The sequence below is a fragment of the Salmo trutta genome, chromosome 18, assembly GCF_901001165.1.
Source record: "Salmo trutta chromosome 18, fSalTru1.1, whole genome shotgun sequence".
In the NCBI taxonomy this organism is placed as follows: domain Eukaryota; kingdom Metazoa; phylum Chordata; class Actinopteri; order Salmoniformes; family Salmonidae; genus Salmo; species Salmo trutta.
The window spans coordinates 45,532,576-45,547,072 of NC_042974.1; the positions used below are offsets into that span (position 1 = coordinate 45,532,576).

A 14,497-nucleotide genomic window follows, 5' to 3' on the forward strand; every position below is an offset into this window, starting at 1 on the left:
TGGGAGGGAAGGGAACCTTGCAACATAATCTTCAGTTCAACTTCAGCCTGTCAGAAAATAGCCCTTAGCCCCCTCCGTTAGCCACTACCCCTTTGGTATTCACAGATCTGAAATACCTGGAGACGTAAGCAATATGGTGATGGCTCTGCCATCAAATGGGCTTAGGACCGCTTCAGATAGGGCTTGAAAACTGTTATGGTCTACAAAGGGAAACCCAGACGCGAGCTGCCCAGTGACGCGAGCTTACCAGACGAGCTAAATGCCTTTTATGCTCGCTTCGAGGCAAGCAACACTGAAGCATGCACGAGAGCACCAGCTGTTCTGGATGACTGTGGTAACGCTCTCGGTTGCTGATGTGAGCAAGACCTTTAAACAGGTCAACATTCACGAAGCCGCTGGGCCAGACGGATTACAAGGACGTTTACTCAAAGCATGCGCGGACCAACTGTCAGGTGTCTTCACTGACAGTTTCAACCTCTCCCTGATCGAGTCTGTAATACCTACATGTTTCAAGCAGACCACCATAGTCCCTGTGCCCAAGGATTACCACCCCGTGGCACTCACGTCAGTAGCCATGAAGTGCTTTGAAAGGCTGGTCATGGCTCACATCAACAGCATCCTCCCAGACACGCTAGACCCACTCCAATTCGAATAACACCCCAACAGATCCACAGATGACGCAATCTCAATCGCACTCCACACTGCCCTTTCTCACCTGGACAAAAGGAACACCTATGTGAGAATGCTGTTCATTGACTACAGCTCAGCGTTCAACACCATAGTGCCCACGAAGCTCATCAATAAGCTAAGGATCCTGGGACTAAACACCTCCCTCTGCAACTGGGTCCTGGACTTCCTGACGGGCCACCCCCCAGGTGGTAAGGATGGGCAACAACACGTCTGCCACGCTGATCCTTAACACAGGGGCCCCTCAGGGGTGTGTATTTTGTCCCCTCCTGTATTCGCTGTTCACCCAGGACTGTGTGGCCAAACACGACGCCAACATCATCATTAAGTTTGCTGACGACACAACAGTGGTAGGCCTGATCACCGACAACAATGAGACGGCCAATAGGGAGGAGTTCTGAAAACTGGCAGTGTGGCGCCAGGACAACAACTTGTCCCTCAGTGTGAGCAAGACAAAGGAGCTGATCGTGGACTACAGGAAAAGGAGGGCCGAACAGGCCCCCATTAACATCGACGGGGCTGAAGTGGAGCGGGTCGAGAGTTTCAAGTTCCTTGGGGTCCACATCACCAACGAACTATCATGGTCGAAACATACCAAGACAGTCTTGAAGAGGGCACGACAACACCTTTTCCCCCTCAGGAGACTGAAAAGATTTGGCATAGGTCCCCAGATCCTCAAAAGGTTCTACAGCTGCAACATCGAGCGCATTCTGACCGGTTGCATCACCGCCTGGTATGGCAACTGCTCGGCATCTGACCGTAAGGTGCTACAGATGGTAGTGCGAACAGCCCAGTACATCACTGGGGCCAAGCCTCCTGCCATCCAGGACCTATATAATAGGAGGTGTCAGAGGAAAGCCCATAAAATTGTCAGAGACTCCAGTCACCCAAGTTATAGACTGGTTTCTCTGCTACCTCACGGCAAGCGGTACCGGAGCGCCAAGTCTAGGACCAAAAGGCTCCTCAACAGCTTCTACCCCCAAGCCGTAAGACTGCTGAGCAATTCCTAAAATCGCCACCGGACAATTTACATGTTCACTGTTTTGTTTGTTACCTATGCATAGTCACTTTGCCCCCACCTAAATGTACAGATTACCTCAACTAGCCTGTGCCCACGCACACTGACTTGGTACTGGTGCCCCCTGTATATAGCCTCCTTATGTTATTCTTATTGTGTTACTTTTCATTATTACTTTTATTTTAATCTACTTGGTAAATATTTTCTTCTTTAACTGCACTGTTGGTTAAGGGCTTGTAAGTAAGCATTTCACGGTGAAGTCTACACTTGTTTTATTCGGCGCATGTGACAAATAAAGTTTGATTTAATATAGCTTACACCCATCCTATTCCTACAAATCTGCAAACACCAGAAAGGTAGATTTTGAACCAGGCTTACTTGTGAAGGTTGTTTCTGTTACTTCAACAGATGATATCTATTTAACCCTTTTCTTTCTGTATTAGGACCAGTGGATGAGCTCCAAGCCTAGTGCTGGTAAGACGGAGGGTAAGACTGGAGGGATGAAGTCCAGTACTAGTGCCCCATCTAGTCTACCCAGTGTCAAAGCAGTTCCTAAAGACAGCCTGTTCGATGAGGATGATGATGATCTCTTTGCTGCTACCAAGGAGTCGAGGTAAACGTCATAGCAATAGACAAAAATACTCAATCTGTAGTATGACGGTGTGGTGTAAATGTCTATGTGTTGGTGCAGTCAGAAGAAGCACCAGAGAGTCTCTCTCCTGTTTGAAGATGAGGATGATGAAGATAAGGGATCCCTCTTCGGCTTCAAAACAAACGTCAACAACAGCTCTACTACAGCTGACCCTAAAGTAAGCCTGGTTTACAGATTGTCTGTCCACAGCCTATTCCCTATTTAGTGCACTATATAGTGAATAGGGTGCCATTTGGGCATGTATGAATAACCTATAGGTGAAAAGCCTTCAAGGTAACAATGGAATTGTTAAAGATAATACTTCAGTAATGTCTAGGCTCTTGTCTATTATTTTACAACAATAAAAATATTGAATGAATATCGTTGTCGTAAGAAAGTACTGTTTTGACGTACTGTTCATATAAATATAGTGTATATGTGGTAACATCCCTGCATTGATAGCTATGTCTGTAATCAATGCTATTTCAGTCCTTTACCCCCCAGCTCATACCCTTTTCTCCTGTGCCCTTATCCTCTTCTCTAGGCACCTGTTGTAGCCTCCCCAGCCCCCTCGCTGCTCCAGATAGACAAACCAGAGGTGACGGCACCACCTCCTCCCCTAGTGGTAGAGAAACCTACAGAGGAGGAGAGGGTAGCGAAATACAAGAGTCCTGAGGTGCCATCCCTGTCCTCTCCACTAGAGGGCAGAGAGAGTAAGAAAAAGCCAGTTGGGGCCGTCAGTCTGTTTGGAGGGATCAACGTGCTGGGAGACAGACTGGGAGCAGCCAAGGTGAGATGCTACATAAGACTTAGGGTAGAAATTCCCCCTAAGCTCAGATCTAGGATCAGCTAAACTCACCCAATCCTAACCATAACCTAACATTTGGCCATTTGGGACCTTTCTCAATTAATCTTTCTGTGATTCCTCACATTCTCTCCTCGTCTCTTTCTCAAAACCCATTGGACAATAAAGACCTGAGGTGAGGGACCTTGGACCTTTTCCTCCAATATAGTTGAGAAAGAGGCAAAAAGAGAGGAAGGTGAATTGAGATGGAGCCCTGCTCCTATGCCTGTGAGTGTGAGGTGCTGTACTCACTTTGACGCCTTTCTGTCTTCCTGTGCCTAAACAAGCAGACTAAGAGCCCATTGGACGACCCGGATGGTGATGACTTCCTGTCTGAGGGCCCGCCCCCCATGGAGAAGGAGGCCAAAACAAAGAAGAACACCCTCAGTCTGTTTGATGATGTGGAAGAGGAGGGTGCTGACTGGACTGCCCCTATCTCCATACCGACCAAACCAGTTGCCAGAAACACACTAAAGGTTTGAATTATTTTATTCATATTACTGACAATTCCTGTGTGTGTCTGTAAATCCTGTGTCTGTCTGTTAGCCTGCGGAGGAGCGTCCTCGTACCAAGAGTAGTACCGGGGTGTTCCAGGATGAGGAACTGCTCTTCAGTCAGACTCAGCAGAGGGACAACGACCCTGACGTTGACATCTTCGCAACACCTGACAAGTCTTTGGTGAGTTCTACGGACAGTAGGCTTAGTGAGAGGGTATATGTGTTAGTATTGAGCTAGAGCAAAACACCTGCACTCACCAGGACCAGGGTGGATGTCTTGTATTGCATCAGCACATTGACGCGCGTACTACTTGCTACCCCTTTGAGTGATAAATCAATTGTACGAATGATAGTAGTGATGATAAAATGCTGTGTTCCTGTCTCAGAGCTCCAGGCCTAGCTCAGTGAAGTCGGCAGCTCCAACACTGTTTGGTGATGATGAAGATGACCTCTTCAGCTCTGTCAAGCCCAAAGCAGCTCCTCCGGTACCCTATTCTAAATCACCTCAATCAATACAATATGAATACAACTTGATGACTTTACCGGGGACTGTACATCCTCAGTCCTTGTCCTTTCTTTGACCTGCATCCTCAGAAGGTATCGGAGAAGCCCAGTAAACCCACTAAAGACGAGCCATCCTCAAAACCTGCTGTGACAGCACCAGTCACAGAGAGTGAGGTAAGGCTGATGAAACTAAGAGTCTTAGTCTATACAGAATGTGATTGCCCATGTGCTTATGATTAAAGGGTGTCCGAGGAGGCTGGTGGAAGGAGTTATAGGAGGATAGGCTCATTGTAATGGCTTAAATGGAACACATCAAACATACGGAAACCACGTTTGACTTCGTTCCATTGATTCCATTCCAACCGTTACAATGAGCCCGTCCAAAATAACTCCTCCCACCCGCTGCCTCTGGAGTGCGTACAGTACCAGTCATAAATGACACATCTACTCATTCAAGTTTTTATTTTGACTATTTTATACATTGTATAATAATAGTTAAGACATCATGTAGTAACCAAAATAGTGTTAAATAAATCAAAATATATTTGATATTCTTCGAAGTAGACAACTATTACCTTGACAGCTTTGCACACTCTTGGCATTCTCTCAACTAGCTTTATGAGGTAGTCACATGGAATACATTTCAATTAACTGGTGTGCCTTGTTAATTTGTAGAATTTCTTTCCTTGTTGTGACAAGGTAGGGGTGGTATACGGAAGCTAGCCCTATTTGGTAAAAGACATGAGCTGTGTTCGAATACGCATACTCCCAATCATATTTTACGTCACGAATAGGAAGTATACATGCAGAGGACACTATTTCTGTGAAAAGGGTGAGAATCCGTCTCACTTGTTCATTGAATGTAAATTTGTCTGAATTTTGGGAAAACTTTGCAAAATACTTAATTACCATTATGAACACTACCTATGTTCATGACATGAAAGATATATGTTCCTATTGCAATGATAACAAGACCACTAAAATGATTGTGAATTTTTTATTCTTGTTGCCAAATACTTCATACACAAACAAAAATTCCAAAATTCTATACCAAAATTACCTTTTTATTGAATTTAACTATTTTATTAAAACATTAACCCTAGTGAACAATAACAAGAATAACATTTTCCTAAATCATTACAATAAACATTTTTCAGAGTGATTACAATTGCATTAAATGTTTTTATTTTTTATTATTTTTGGTTTGGTCCAGTATTTTTTTCGTTAATGCCTGCGTTCTGTTTTGTATGATGTAAGAATGTAAATTGTTGCTCTGTATTTTGAATTATAAATAAAATGATTAAAAAAGAGAAGAAAAAAGGACACTATTTCCGTACTTTAGGGACCGTAATGCAATTCTTCGGGAAATGGCCGTGGCTTCACATGCTTTTGTGATTTGAAGATAATGGCGGAAAATATGCAGTCTAAGTCCAACGAGAGCGGATAGAAATGCATTGCTGATTATGACAAATGTTGAGCAATGTAATAAAATTATGACTTTTCAAATAGGTTACCTTACACGTTATGTTGGCAGATAATTTGTTAGCTACGCTGTCCTTGTGAACCACATAGCATATCATTACAGCAGTATGTACCGGTATGTTAGTTAGCTACCTAACGTTAGTTGGCTACTTATACATCAAACTTGCCAGTATATTAACTATAGGCTATCTAACTACCCAACATTTAGTGACTTGATTTTTCCTGTCATTCTTAGCATAGCTAAATTGTGTCGTCGTTGTGCGTTCTCAATGGACATTCGGTGCTTTTGTAAATTTGCTCTGGCTATCCATTCCGATTTCAGAGCACTCTTGTTTTAGTGTACCAGAGCGCAGAATAAGACATTTACGACACCCGTTGAATATGGCCGGTGTCAGTAAACGTTGACAAAAAAGCGTAATTCAATTGTTTCCAGCAGCACAGTTTGTCACCAACGCTCTGGGTATCATGAAAACTGCCTAACCAGCTCTGCTAAGGCGAGTAAAATGGTCAGAGTGGTCTCATTTGTGTCTGGAAGCCAACGTTAGCTTGGGTGCTTGACTGCCGTTGTACGGCCGGAACGCTCAAATCAATTCTACTCCTGGCCTAAGCGTCCAGTGTACTCTCCGAGAGCGAAACCGTCTTAATTCACAAACGGACAATCTGTTTACGCTCTGAATTATGAGCACACTCTGGCACTCCAGATTTGAATTTAAGAACACACCCGAAGTCGTAAAATGTCTAACTAGTAATTTGTTATGCTAACTAGCTAGCAAGAGGTTGCAAAGCAACAGCATCAACTTCTGGTAGACATGCCAAGATTTAGTACGCTCAACTGAAAGGATACGGTTCGGTTAAAATGAACTAATGGTATGGTATATATACCCATTAAGTATACAGTATGTTAGTATGGGTATTCGAACACAGCTCAAGTCTATATTATGGCAAGAACAGCTCAAATAAGAAAAGAGAAACGACAGTCCATTATTACTTTAAGAAATGAAGGTCAGTTAATCCGGAAAATGTCAAGAACTTGAAAGTTACTTAAAGTGCAGTCGCAAAAACCATCAAGTGCTATGATGAAACTGGCTCTCATGAGGACCGCCACAGTAAAGGAAGAGCCAGAGTTCTGTTTCAGAGGATAAGTTCATTAGTTACCAGCCTCAGAAATTGCAGCCCAAATAAATGCTTCAGAGTTCTAGTAACAGACATCTCAACATCAACTGTTCAGAGGAGACTGCATGAATCAGGCCTTCATGCTTGGATTGCTGCAAAGAAACCACAATTAAAGGACACAAAGAAGAGACTTGCTTGGGCAAAGAAAAACGAGCAATGGACATTACACCGGTGGATATCTGTCCTTTGGTCTGATGAGTCCAAATGTGAGATTTTTGGTTCTAACCACCGTGGCTTTGTGAGACGCAGAGTAGATGAACGGATAATCTTCGCATTTGTGGTTCCCACCGTGAAGCATGGAGGAGGTGGTGTGATGGTGCTTTGCTGGTGACACTGTCTGATTTATTTAGAATTCAAGGCATACTTAACCAGCATGGCTACCACAGCATTCTGCTGCGATACGCTATTCCATCTGGTTTTCGCTTAGTTGGAAAATGATTTGTTTTTCAACAGGACAATGACCCAACACACCTCCAGGCTGTGTAAGGGCTATTTGACCAGCACTGCACCCCCCACAGCTACTCGCCCAAGCCTTCCCCATTTCTCCTTCTCCCAAATCCAGTCAGCCGATGTTCTGAAAGAGCTGCAAAATCTGGACCCCTACAAATCAGACAAAGCTAGACCACCTGGACCCTTTCTTTCTAAAATTATCTGCCGAAATTGTTGCAACCCCTATTACTAACCTGTTGAACCTCTTTCGTGTCGTCTAAGATTTCAAAAGTTTGGAAAGCAGCTGCTGTCATCCCCCTCTTCAAAGGAGGGGACACTCTTGACCCAAACTGCTACCGACCTATATCTATCCTACCCTGCCTTTCTAAGGTCTTCGAAAGCCAAGTCAACAAACAGATTACCGACCATTTTTGAATCCCACCGCACCTTCTCTGCTATGCAATCTGGTTTCAGAGCTGGTCATGGGTGCACCTTAGCCACGCTCAAGGTCCTAAATGATATCGTAACCGCCATCGATAAGAAACAATACTGTGCTGCCGTATTCATTGACCTGGCCAAGGCTTTCAACTCTGTCAATCACCACATCCTCATCGGCAGACACAATAGCCTTGGTTTCTCAAATGATTGCATCGCCTGGTTCACCAACTATTTCTCAGATAGAGTTCAGTGTGTCAAATCGGAGGGCCTGTTGTCCGGGCCTCTGGCAGGGTCTATGGGGGTGCCACAGGGTTCAATTCTTGGGCCAACTCTTTTCTCTGTATACATCAATGATGTCGCTCTTGCTGCTGGTGAATCTCTGATCCACCTCTACGCAGACGACACCATTCTGTATACTTCTGGCCCTTCTTTGGACACTGTGTTAACAACCCTCCAGACAAGCTTCAATGCCATACAACTCTCCTTCCGTGGCCTCCAACTGCTCTTAAATACAAGTAAAACTAAATGCATGCTCTTCAACCGATCGCTGCCCGCACCTGCCCGCCCGTCCAGCATCACTACTCTGGATGGTTCTTACTTAGAATATGTGGACAACTACAAATACCTAGGTGTCTTGTTAGACTGTAAACTCTCCTTCCAGACTCACATCAAACATCTCCAATCCAAAGTTAAATCTAGAATTGGCTTCCTATTTCACAGCAAAGCATCCTTCACTCATGCTGCCAAACATACCCTCGTAAAACTGACCATCCTACCGATCCTCGACTTCGGTGATGTAATTTACAAAATAACCTCCAATACCCTACTCGATAAACTGCATCCAGTTTATCACAGTGCCATCCGTTTTGTCACCAAAGCCCCATATACTTCCCACCACTGCGACCTGTACGCTCTCGTTGGCTGGCCCTCGCTTCATACTCGTCGCCAAACCCACTTGCTCCAGGTCATCTACAAGACCCTGCTAGGTAAAGTCCCCCCTTATCTCCGCTCGCTGGTCACCATAGCAGCACCCACCTGTAGCACGCGCTCCAGCAGGTATATCTCTCTGGTCACCCCCAAAGCCAATTCCTCCTTTGGCCGTCTCTCCTTCAGTTCTCTGCTGCCAATGACTGGAACGAACTACAAAAATCTCTGAAGCTGGAAACACTTATCTCCCTCACTAGCTTTAAGCACCAGCTGTCAGAGCAGCTCACAGATCACTGCACCTGTACATAGCCCATCTATTATTTAGCCCATACAACTACCTCTTCCCCTACTGTATTTTTTTATTTATTTTGCTCCTTTGCACCCCATTATTTCTATATCTACTTTGCACTTTCTTCCACTGCAAATCTACCATTCCAGTGTTTTACTTGCTATATTGTATTTACCGTAAATTTCGGACTATAAGCCGCAACTTTTTTCCCAGGCTTTGAACCTCGTGCCTTAAACAATGACGTGGCTAATATATGGATTTTTCCCGCTTTCAATTTTTTTCTCCAAATAATCACATTCTGTGACGTGCTCAGTTTTTTGGCGGGATGAAGCTTTCATTAGACCAATGAAATTGCCGAACGGGTTCAGGTCAAGCAACTTTTTTGCTTACTGTTTAGATTAAATCGAGCGCTCTCAAACTTCCCATCATTCTGATTACGTTAGTCATTTTGTCATCCTCATCATGGCAAAGCCACGGCGAAATGCATATGATGCAGCTTTCAAGTTGAAGGCGATTGATCTGGCTGTTGGAAAAGGAAATAGAGCTGCTGCACGGGAGCTTGTTCTTAATGAGTCGATGATAAGACGTTGGAAACAGCAGCGTGAGGAATTGACTCAGTGCAAAAAGACTAAAGCTTACTGCAAATTATTATTTTTTTGTTACAAGCCGTGTTTCGTTAAAGCCTGTGTAAAGTTCATTTGTTTCAATGTACCGGTAGGCACCTGCGGCTTATTTATGTTCAAAATAATATATATATTTTTAACTTCAGTGGGTGCGGCTTATATTCAGGTGCGCTTAATAGTCCGGAAATTACGGTACTTTGCCACCATGGCCTTTTTTGCCTTTACCTCCCTTATCTCACTTTATTTGCTCTCATTGTATATAGACTTATTTTTCTACTGTATTATTGACTGTATGTTTGTTTTACTCCATGTGTAACTCTGTGTTGTTGTATGTGTCGAACTGCTTTGCTTTATCTTGGCCAGGTCGCAGTTGTAAATGAGAACTTGTTCTCAACTTGCCTACCTGGTTAAATAAAGGTGAAATAAATGGAGTGCTGCATCAGATGTAGCCTTCCCTGTAGCTCAGTTGGTAGAGCATGGTGTTTGCAACACCAGGGTTGTGGGTTCGATTCCCACGGGGGGCCAGCACAGAAAAAAAATGTATGAAATGTATGCATTCACTACTGTAAGTCGCTCTGGATAAGAGCGTCTGCTAAATGACTAAAATGTAAATGTAAATGTAGATGACTTGGCCTCCACAATCCCCCAACCTCAACCCAATTGAGATGGTTTTGGATGTGTTGGACCACCGAGTGAAGGAAAAGCAGCCAACAAGTTCTCAGCATATGTGGGAACTCCTTCAAGACTGTTGGAAAAGCATTCCAGGTGAAGCTGGTTGAGAGAATGCCAAGAGTGCTCAAAGCTGTCATAAAGGCAAAGGGTGGCTACTTTGAAGAATCTCAAATATATTTGATTTAACAATTTTTTTGTTGTTGGTTACTACATGGTTCCATATGTTCTTTTTTTTTAGCTTTAATGTCCTAACAATTTTTACATTGTAGAATAATAAACAAAAACCCTTGAATGAGTAGGTGTCCAAACTTTTGACTGGTATTGTTGCCTTACATTTTTTCTGAATTTGAAGGATATCTGTGGACAGTAATGTTCTCTCCTCAGTTGATAGTTATTATACTGTTACATTGCTTTTGGAGATACTCCTGTCTAGATTACTTAACATGATCTTCATTCAACTGCACAGAAGCCGACACCAAGTCCTGTAAAATCTAAAGAGCCTTCACGGATTGGGAAACTCCAAGTAATCTTCTAAAATGTTAAATCAGTCTTTTTATTACTCAATATTTTACTCTTTCTTTAATCTTTCTGAATGAGCTTTCATTCTCCCAACATGTTTTCTGCCAGTCATCTTTGAACCTCCACTTTTGACGTGAAACATGTCTTCTTTTTCTTTTCCACTGCTGGCTTTAAAGCTAAACTGAGACCGCGTGGCTGTCAAATTGATTCTCACAAGGTTTTGTTTTTTATCGTCAAACTGAAAGCGAATGCTCAGCCTTTATTCTTCCTGAAACCTCATGAATAGATATTATTCCTTCTTCTACATTTTATTACTTTCTTTATCTTTTATTATTGATCTCACTTCCTCTGTTTTGTCTACTGCTTGGTTCTGATGATCATGAGGGACTGCATGAACAAAATTACTTGTAAATCCAATTGAGGACCAATCCAAATTATATCCATTTGCATGTATATTCACTGTGCTCTGATTACAAAACCCTCTCTTTATAAAGGCCTTTAGTTGGTATGAAATTGGGTCAACACTTGTGAACAAATGTGTTCCTCACTCTCAGGCCAACCTGGTGATCAACCCTGCTGCCCTCCTGCCCGACGCCTTCTCTCGGATCCCAGGGGGGGTCAGTGTACTCCCAGGCTTGAGCCCCAGCCCCAGCTCCTCAGGCCCCAGCGCTAGCCTCAGTACAGCAGGGACCAAGCCCCACAGCAACAAAGGGGTTAGCTTCGAGAACCCGGTACAGGTGTCCACGCTACAGAGTGCGAACAAGGTGGGTCAGGGGTCTGGCACTGGGGTAGGGTGGACATAATGGAACAGGGTGAGGGAAACATGGAACACCTACATTTGATCCTTAAATTATAGAAATGTAATGTATAAAGCTCTAACCTTGTAACTTCCAAAATAAGCCCCTGTTATGACTCCATGTGTCTTCTTTTCCTGTAGGGTCGAGCTAAAGGCTCCATCCGCCGCAGGCCCCAGACCAGGGCAGCACGGCAGACGTCAGCTCAGAGATCTGTGGAGCAGAGAGACGAGAACCATGGAGAGGACCAGGCCGGACCCAGCCCAACCTTGCCTAGCCCAGCACTATCTAACCCAACCCAGCCTAGCCCGGGACTACCTAACCTAACTCTGCCTAGGTCTAGTCTACCTAACCAAGCCCCAACCTCTGCCTTACCCTCCTCCTTACCTGCTTCCTTACCCTCCAAACCCCTGCTCACCGATTTCTCTGTCAGACCGTCAGTGCTAACACTACCAGTGTCAAACACCCCTCTAAATAAAGACTCTTCTAAGGGTAGCAAGGTGAAGGTGCTGCCTTCTCTTGACGAGGATGACCTGTTTGGGTCTGACAGCCTCTTTGGGTCTGCCCCTGCCCCAGGTCTCAACCCCACCATCCCCTCACCCATACTCACCACTCCATCCCCCAATCCCACAACAAAGACTACAGGGGGTAAAGTGACATCAAAGAATGAGAGTGAGAAGGAGAAAGAGACGACCCCTCAGTCCCTCTTTGACGACCCCATGGGTGACCTGTTCAAGAAGGTGAAGCCGAGGTCAGCTAAGAAGGCCAAGGCATCTTCCTTCCTGGAGGATGAGGAGGAGGGTGAAGAGGATATCTTCGGGCTAGGAAAGAGCTCCACTCCCACTACTGCTGGTGGTAAAGACTCTAAGGCTGGGAGCAACTCTACTCCCAAGCAAAACATATTCCAGGTATTGGTCATGATGATCAATTGTGTCAGTCAATTGAACAGTCAGTCTGTTTATGATTTCAGTTTTTTAAATTAATTTTGCAGCCCGGAATTTACGAACTTTTCATTATAATAGTGTAAATGCAGTTGGTCTGTCACAGAGCATGCTGGGTCAGCACGTCTGTTTATCCAACAGTCACGATCTCTGCAACAGGAGGTAGAGAGAAATCAATATATTCCTTGGAAAGTGTGTGTGCGCACGTGCATGTGTCTGTCTGCTTCTTGTCTGAATATATATGTCTGTTACCGTTTTCACAGGATGAAGCAGCGACTCCACCCAAAAAGCACAAAGAGAAATCCTTGGATGCCAGTCTGTTTGATGACAACGTTGACATCTTTGCTGATATGACGTCCACTTCAAAACCAAAAGAGAAGAAGTCCAAGAAGGTGGAAACTAAATCAATATTTGATGATGATATGGGTGAGTATTTGCAGAGCACATATTTCAGAATATCTAGAACTTGCATTGTTGTTCCTTAACTGTTTCAACATGTATGTGGAAATTCACCACACACAGACAAATACAGGTATGTGTGCATACCACAGGAGGTTGGTGGCAGCTTAATTGGGGAGGACAGGTTTGTGGTAATGACTGGAGCAGAATCGGTGGAATGGTATCGAACACCATCCCATTCGCTCCTTTCCAGCCATTATTATGAGCCATCCTCCCCTCAGCAGCCTCCAATGGTGCACACACAAAAACAAACACACATGCAGTCTGACAATGCCATTGCCACCAGGTTGAACTGACACATTTTACAGTACTGTCCATGCTTCTCTCTCCACAGATGACATCTTCTCTCCCAGCACTGTAAAGCCAGTGCCCAAGCAGCCTCCATCCAAGTCCAAGAAGAACCCTCCCTCCCAGGACACCAGTGCAGCGGACGACTCGGGAAACATCTTTGATGACCCTCTCAACGCTCTGGGCGGGAACTGAAGCGTGGACCGTTCCTGAGGAGCTAAAACTTTGGGTGCATCCCAAATGGCACCTTATTCCCTAGATAGTTCAGTGCACTATGTGGGGTTATAAGGTGCCATTTGGTGTCCTAATTGTACAGGTGTGCCCAATAACATGTTGTTTTGGAGGACTGAAAAAAGGGTTGGCGATATTAAAACTGTTCATATAGAGACTATTTATATAAAAACAATTGATTGATCGACATAACCTCAGACGGAAATTAAAACACAGCAAGAAATGTTGAAGGGGATGATTCTGATATACACTTCACATCTTCATCTATGATTGATAACAGACAAAGTAATAGTTATTAAATGCTATTTGTCTTTATTTAATAGCCATGATAGCAGCACTTTATAAGCATATTCTTAGCTGTCATTAGACCAGCTGATAATAAATAAATAGTAAATGATTTATAAATATAGTTGGAGAGCTCTGTTTAAGTTTTGGGCTGTGCCATTTCATAGTTATGAAGTAATTCTTAACTGACTGACTATCCTAGCAACAACAAGCAAATGTTTTTGTTTTTCAATTAATGTTAAATTTGTCAACTTTGCCTGTGATGAATGACATTTCAGTTTTTTAAACTAAAATAATGATATTTTATGAAATTTGAAATGTGTGTTGAAAGTTTGTTTCAAATATCTGCAGCACTACTTTTAAAGCCTTTTAAGATCATGAGTAGTGGAATTATGAATGCAGCCGAAATAAGGAAGATGGCCTGAAAGAGGAACAGGGCTGTTCTTAGCACCTCTGTGTGATTCTAGATTTACACGGTTCCTTCCCTTTAATTAAAATTCTACTTCTGTGCTTTAAGGATGGACTTCACTGCCATGTCTTGACTGCTAGTCGACTTTAAATGTTGAGTAACTGCACTGATATATTTTAAAGAGGATTCTGCATCATTGATATAGGAGCCTACATTTTATAAAAAGTAAAAGCTATATTTTGATCCATTCATTCATCACTGATGGGATTTTATGATTGCTTAATTATAATTTGTACACTTTTAAATCAACTTATTCAAGTCTAATACAAAGACAACCATTATTACACAAATGAAAGG

General features: G+C 43.5%; 1 protein-coding gene across 8 annotated transcripts in view; it reads left to right on the forward strand.

The window, feature by feature from the left end:
* washc2c (WASH complex subunit 2C) overlaps positions 1 to 14,247 on the forward strand; it is a 37,569-nt gene extending 23,322 nt beyond the window's left edge. For 5 of the 8 annotated variants that reach the window (XM_029698756.1, XM_029698764.1, XM_029698760.1 and 2 more), the window contains 12 exons: positions 2,149 to 2,318; positions 2,397 to 2,514; positions 2,881 to 3,126; positions 3,468 to 3,656; positions 3,727 to 3,858; positions 4,064 to 4,162; positions 4,272 to 4,355; positions 10,681 to 10,737; positions 11,288 to 11,497; positions 11,671 to 12,435; positions 12,732 to 12,894; positions 13,262 to 14,247. In XM_029698756.1, coding sequence (XP_029554616.1) covers positions 2,149 to 2,318; positions 2,397 to 2,514; positions 2,881 to 3,126; positions 3,468 to 3,656; positions 3,727 to 3,858; positions 4,064 to 4,162; positions 4,272 to 4,355; positions 10,681 to 10,737; positions 11,288 to 11,497; positions 11,671 to 12,435; positions 12,732 to 12,894; positions 13,262 to 13,410 — 2,382 coding nt within the window. In that variant the 3' untranslated portion in view covers positions 13,411 to 14,247. The remainder of the gene's footprint in view (positions 1 to 2,148; positions 2,319 to 2,396; positions 2,515 to 2,880; positions 3,127 to 3,467; positions 3,657 to 3,726; positions 3,859 to 4,063; positions 4,163 to 4,271; positions 4,356 to 10,680; positions 10,738 to 11,287; positions 11,498 to 11,670; positions 12,436 to 12,731; positions 12,895 to 13,261) is intronic. The other 3 variants (XM_029698759.1, XM_029698758.1, XM_029698763.1) reach the window with 3 other exon arrangements.
* The last annotated feature ends 250 nt before the right edge of the window (positions 14,248 to 14,497 follow it).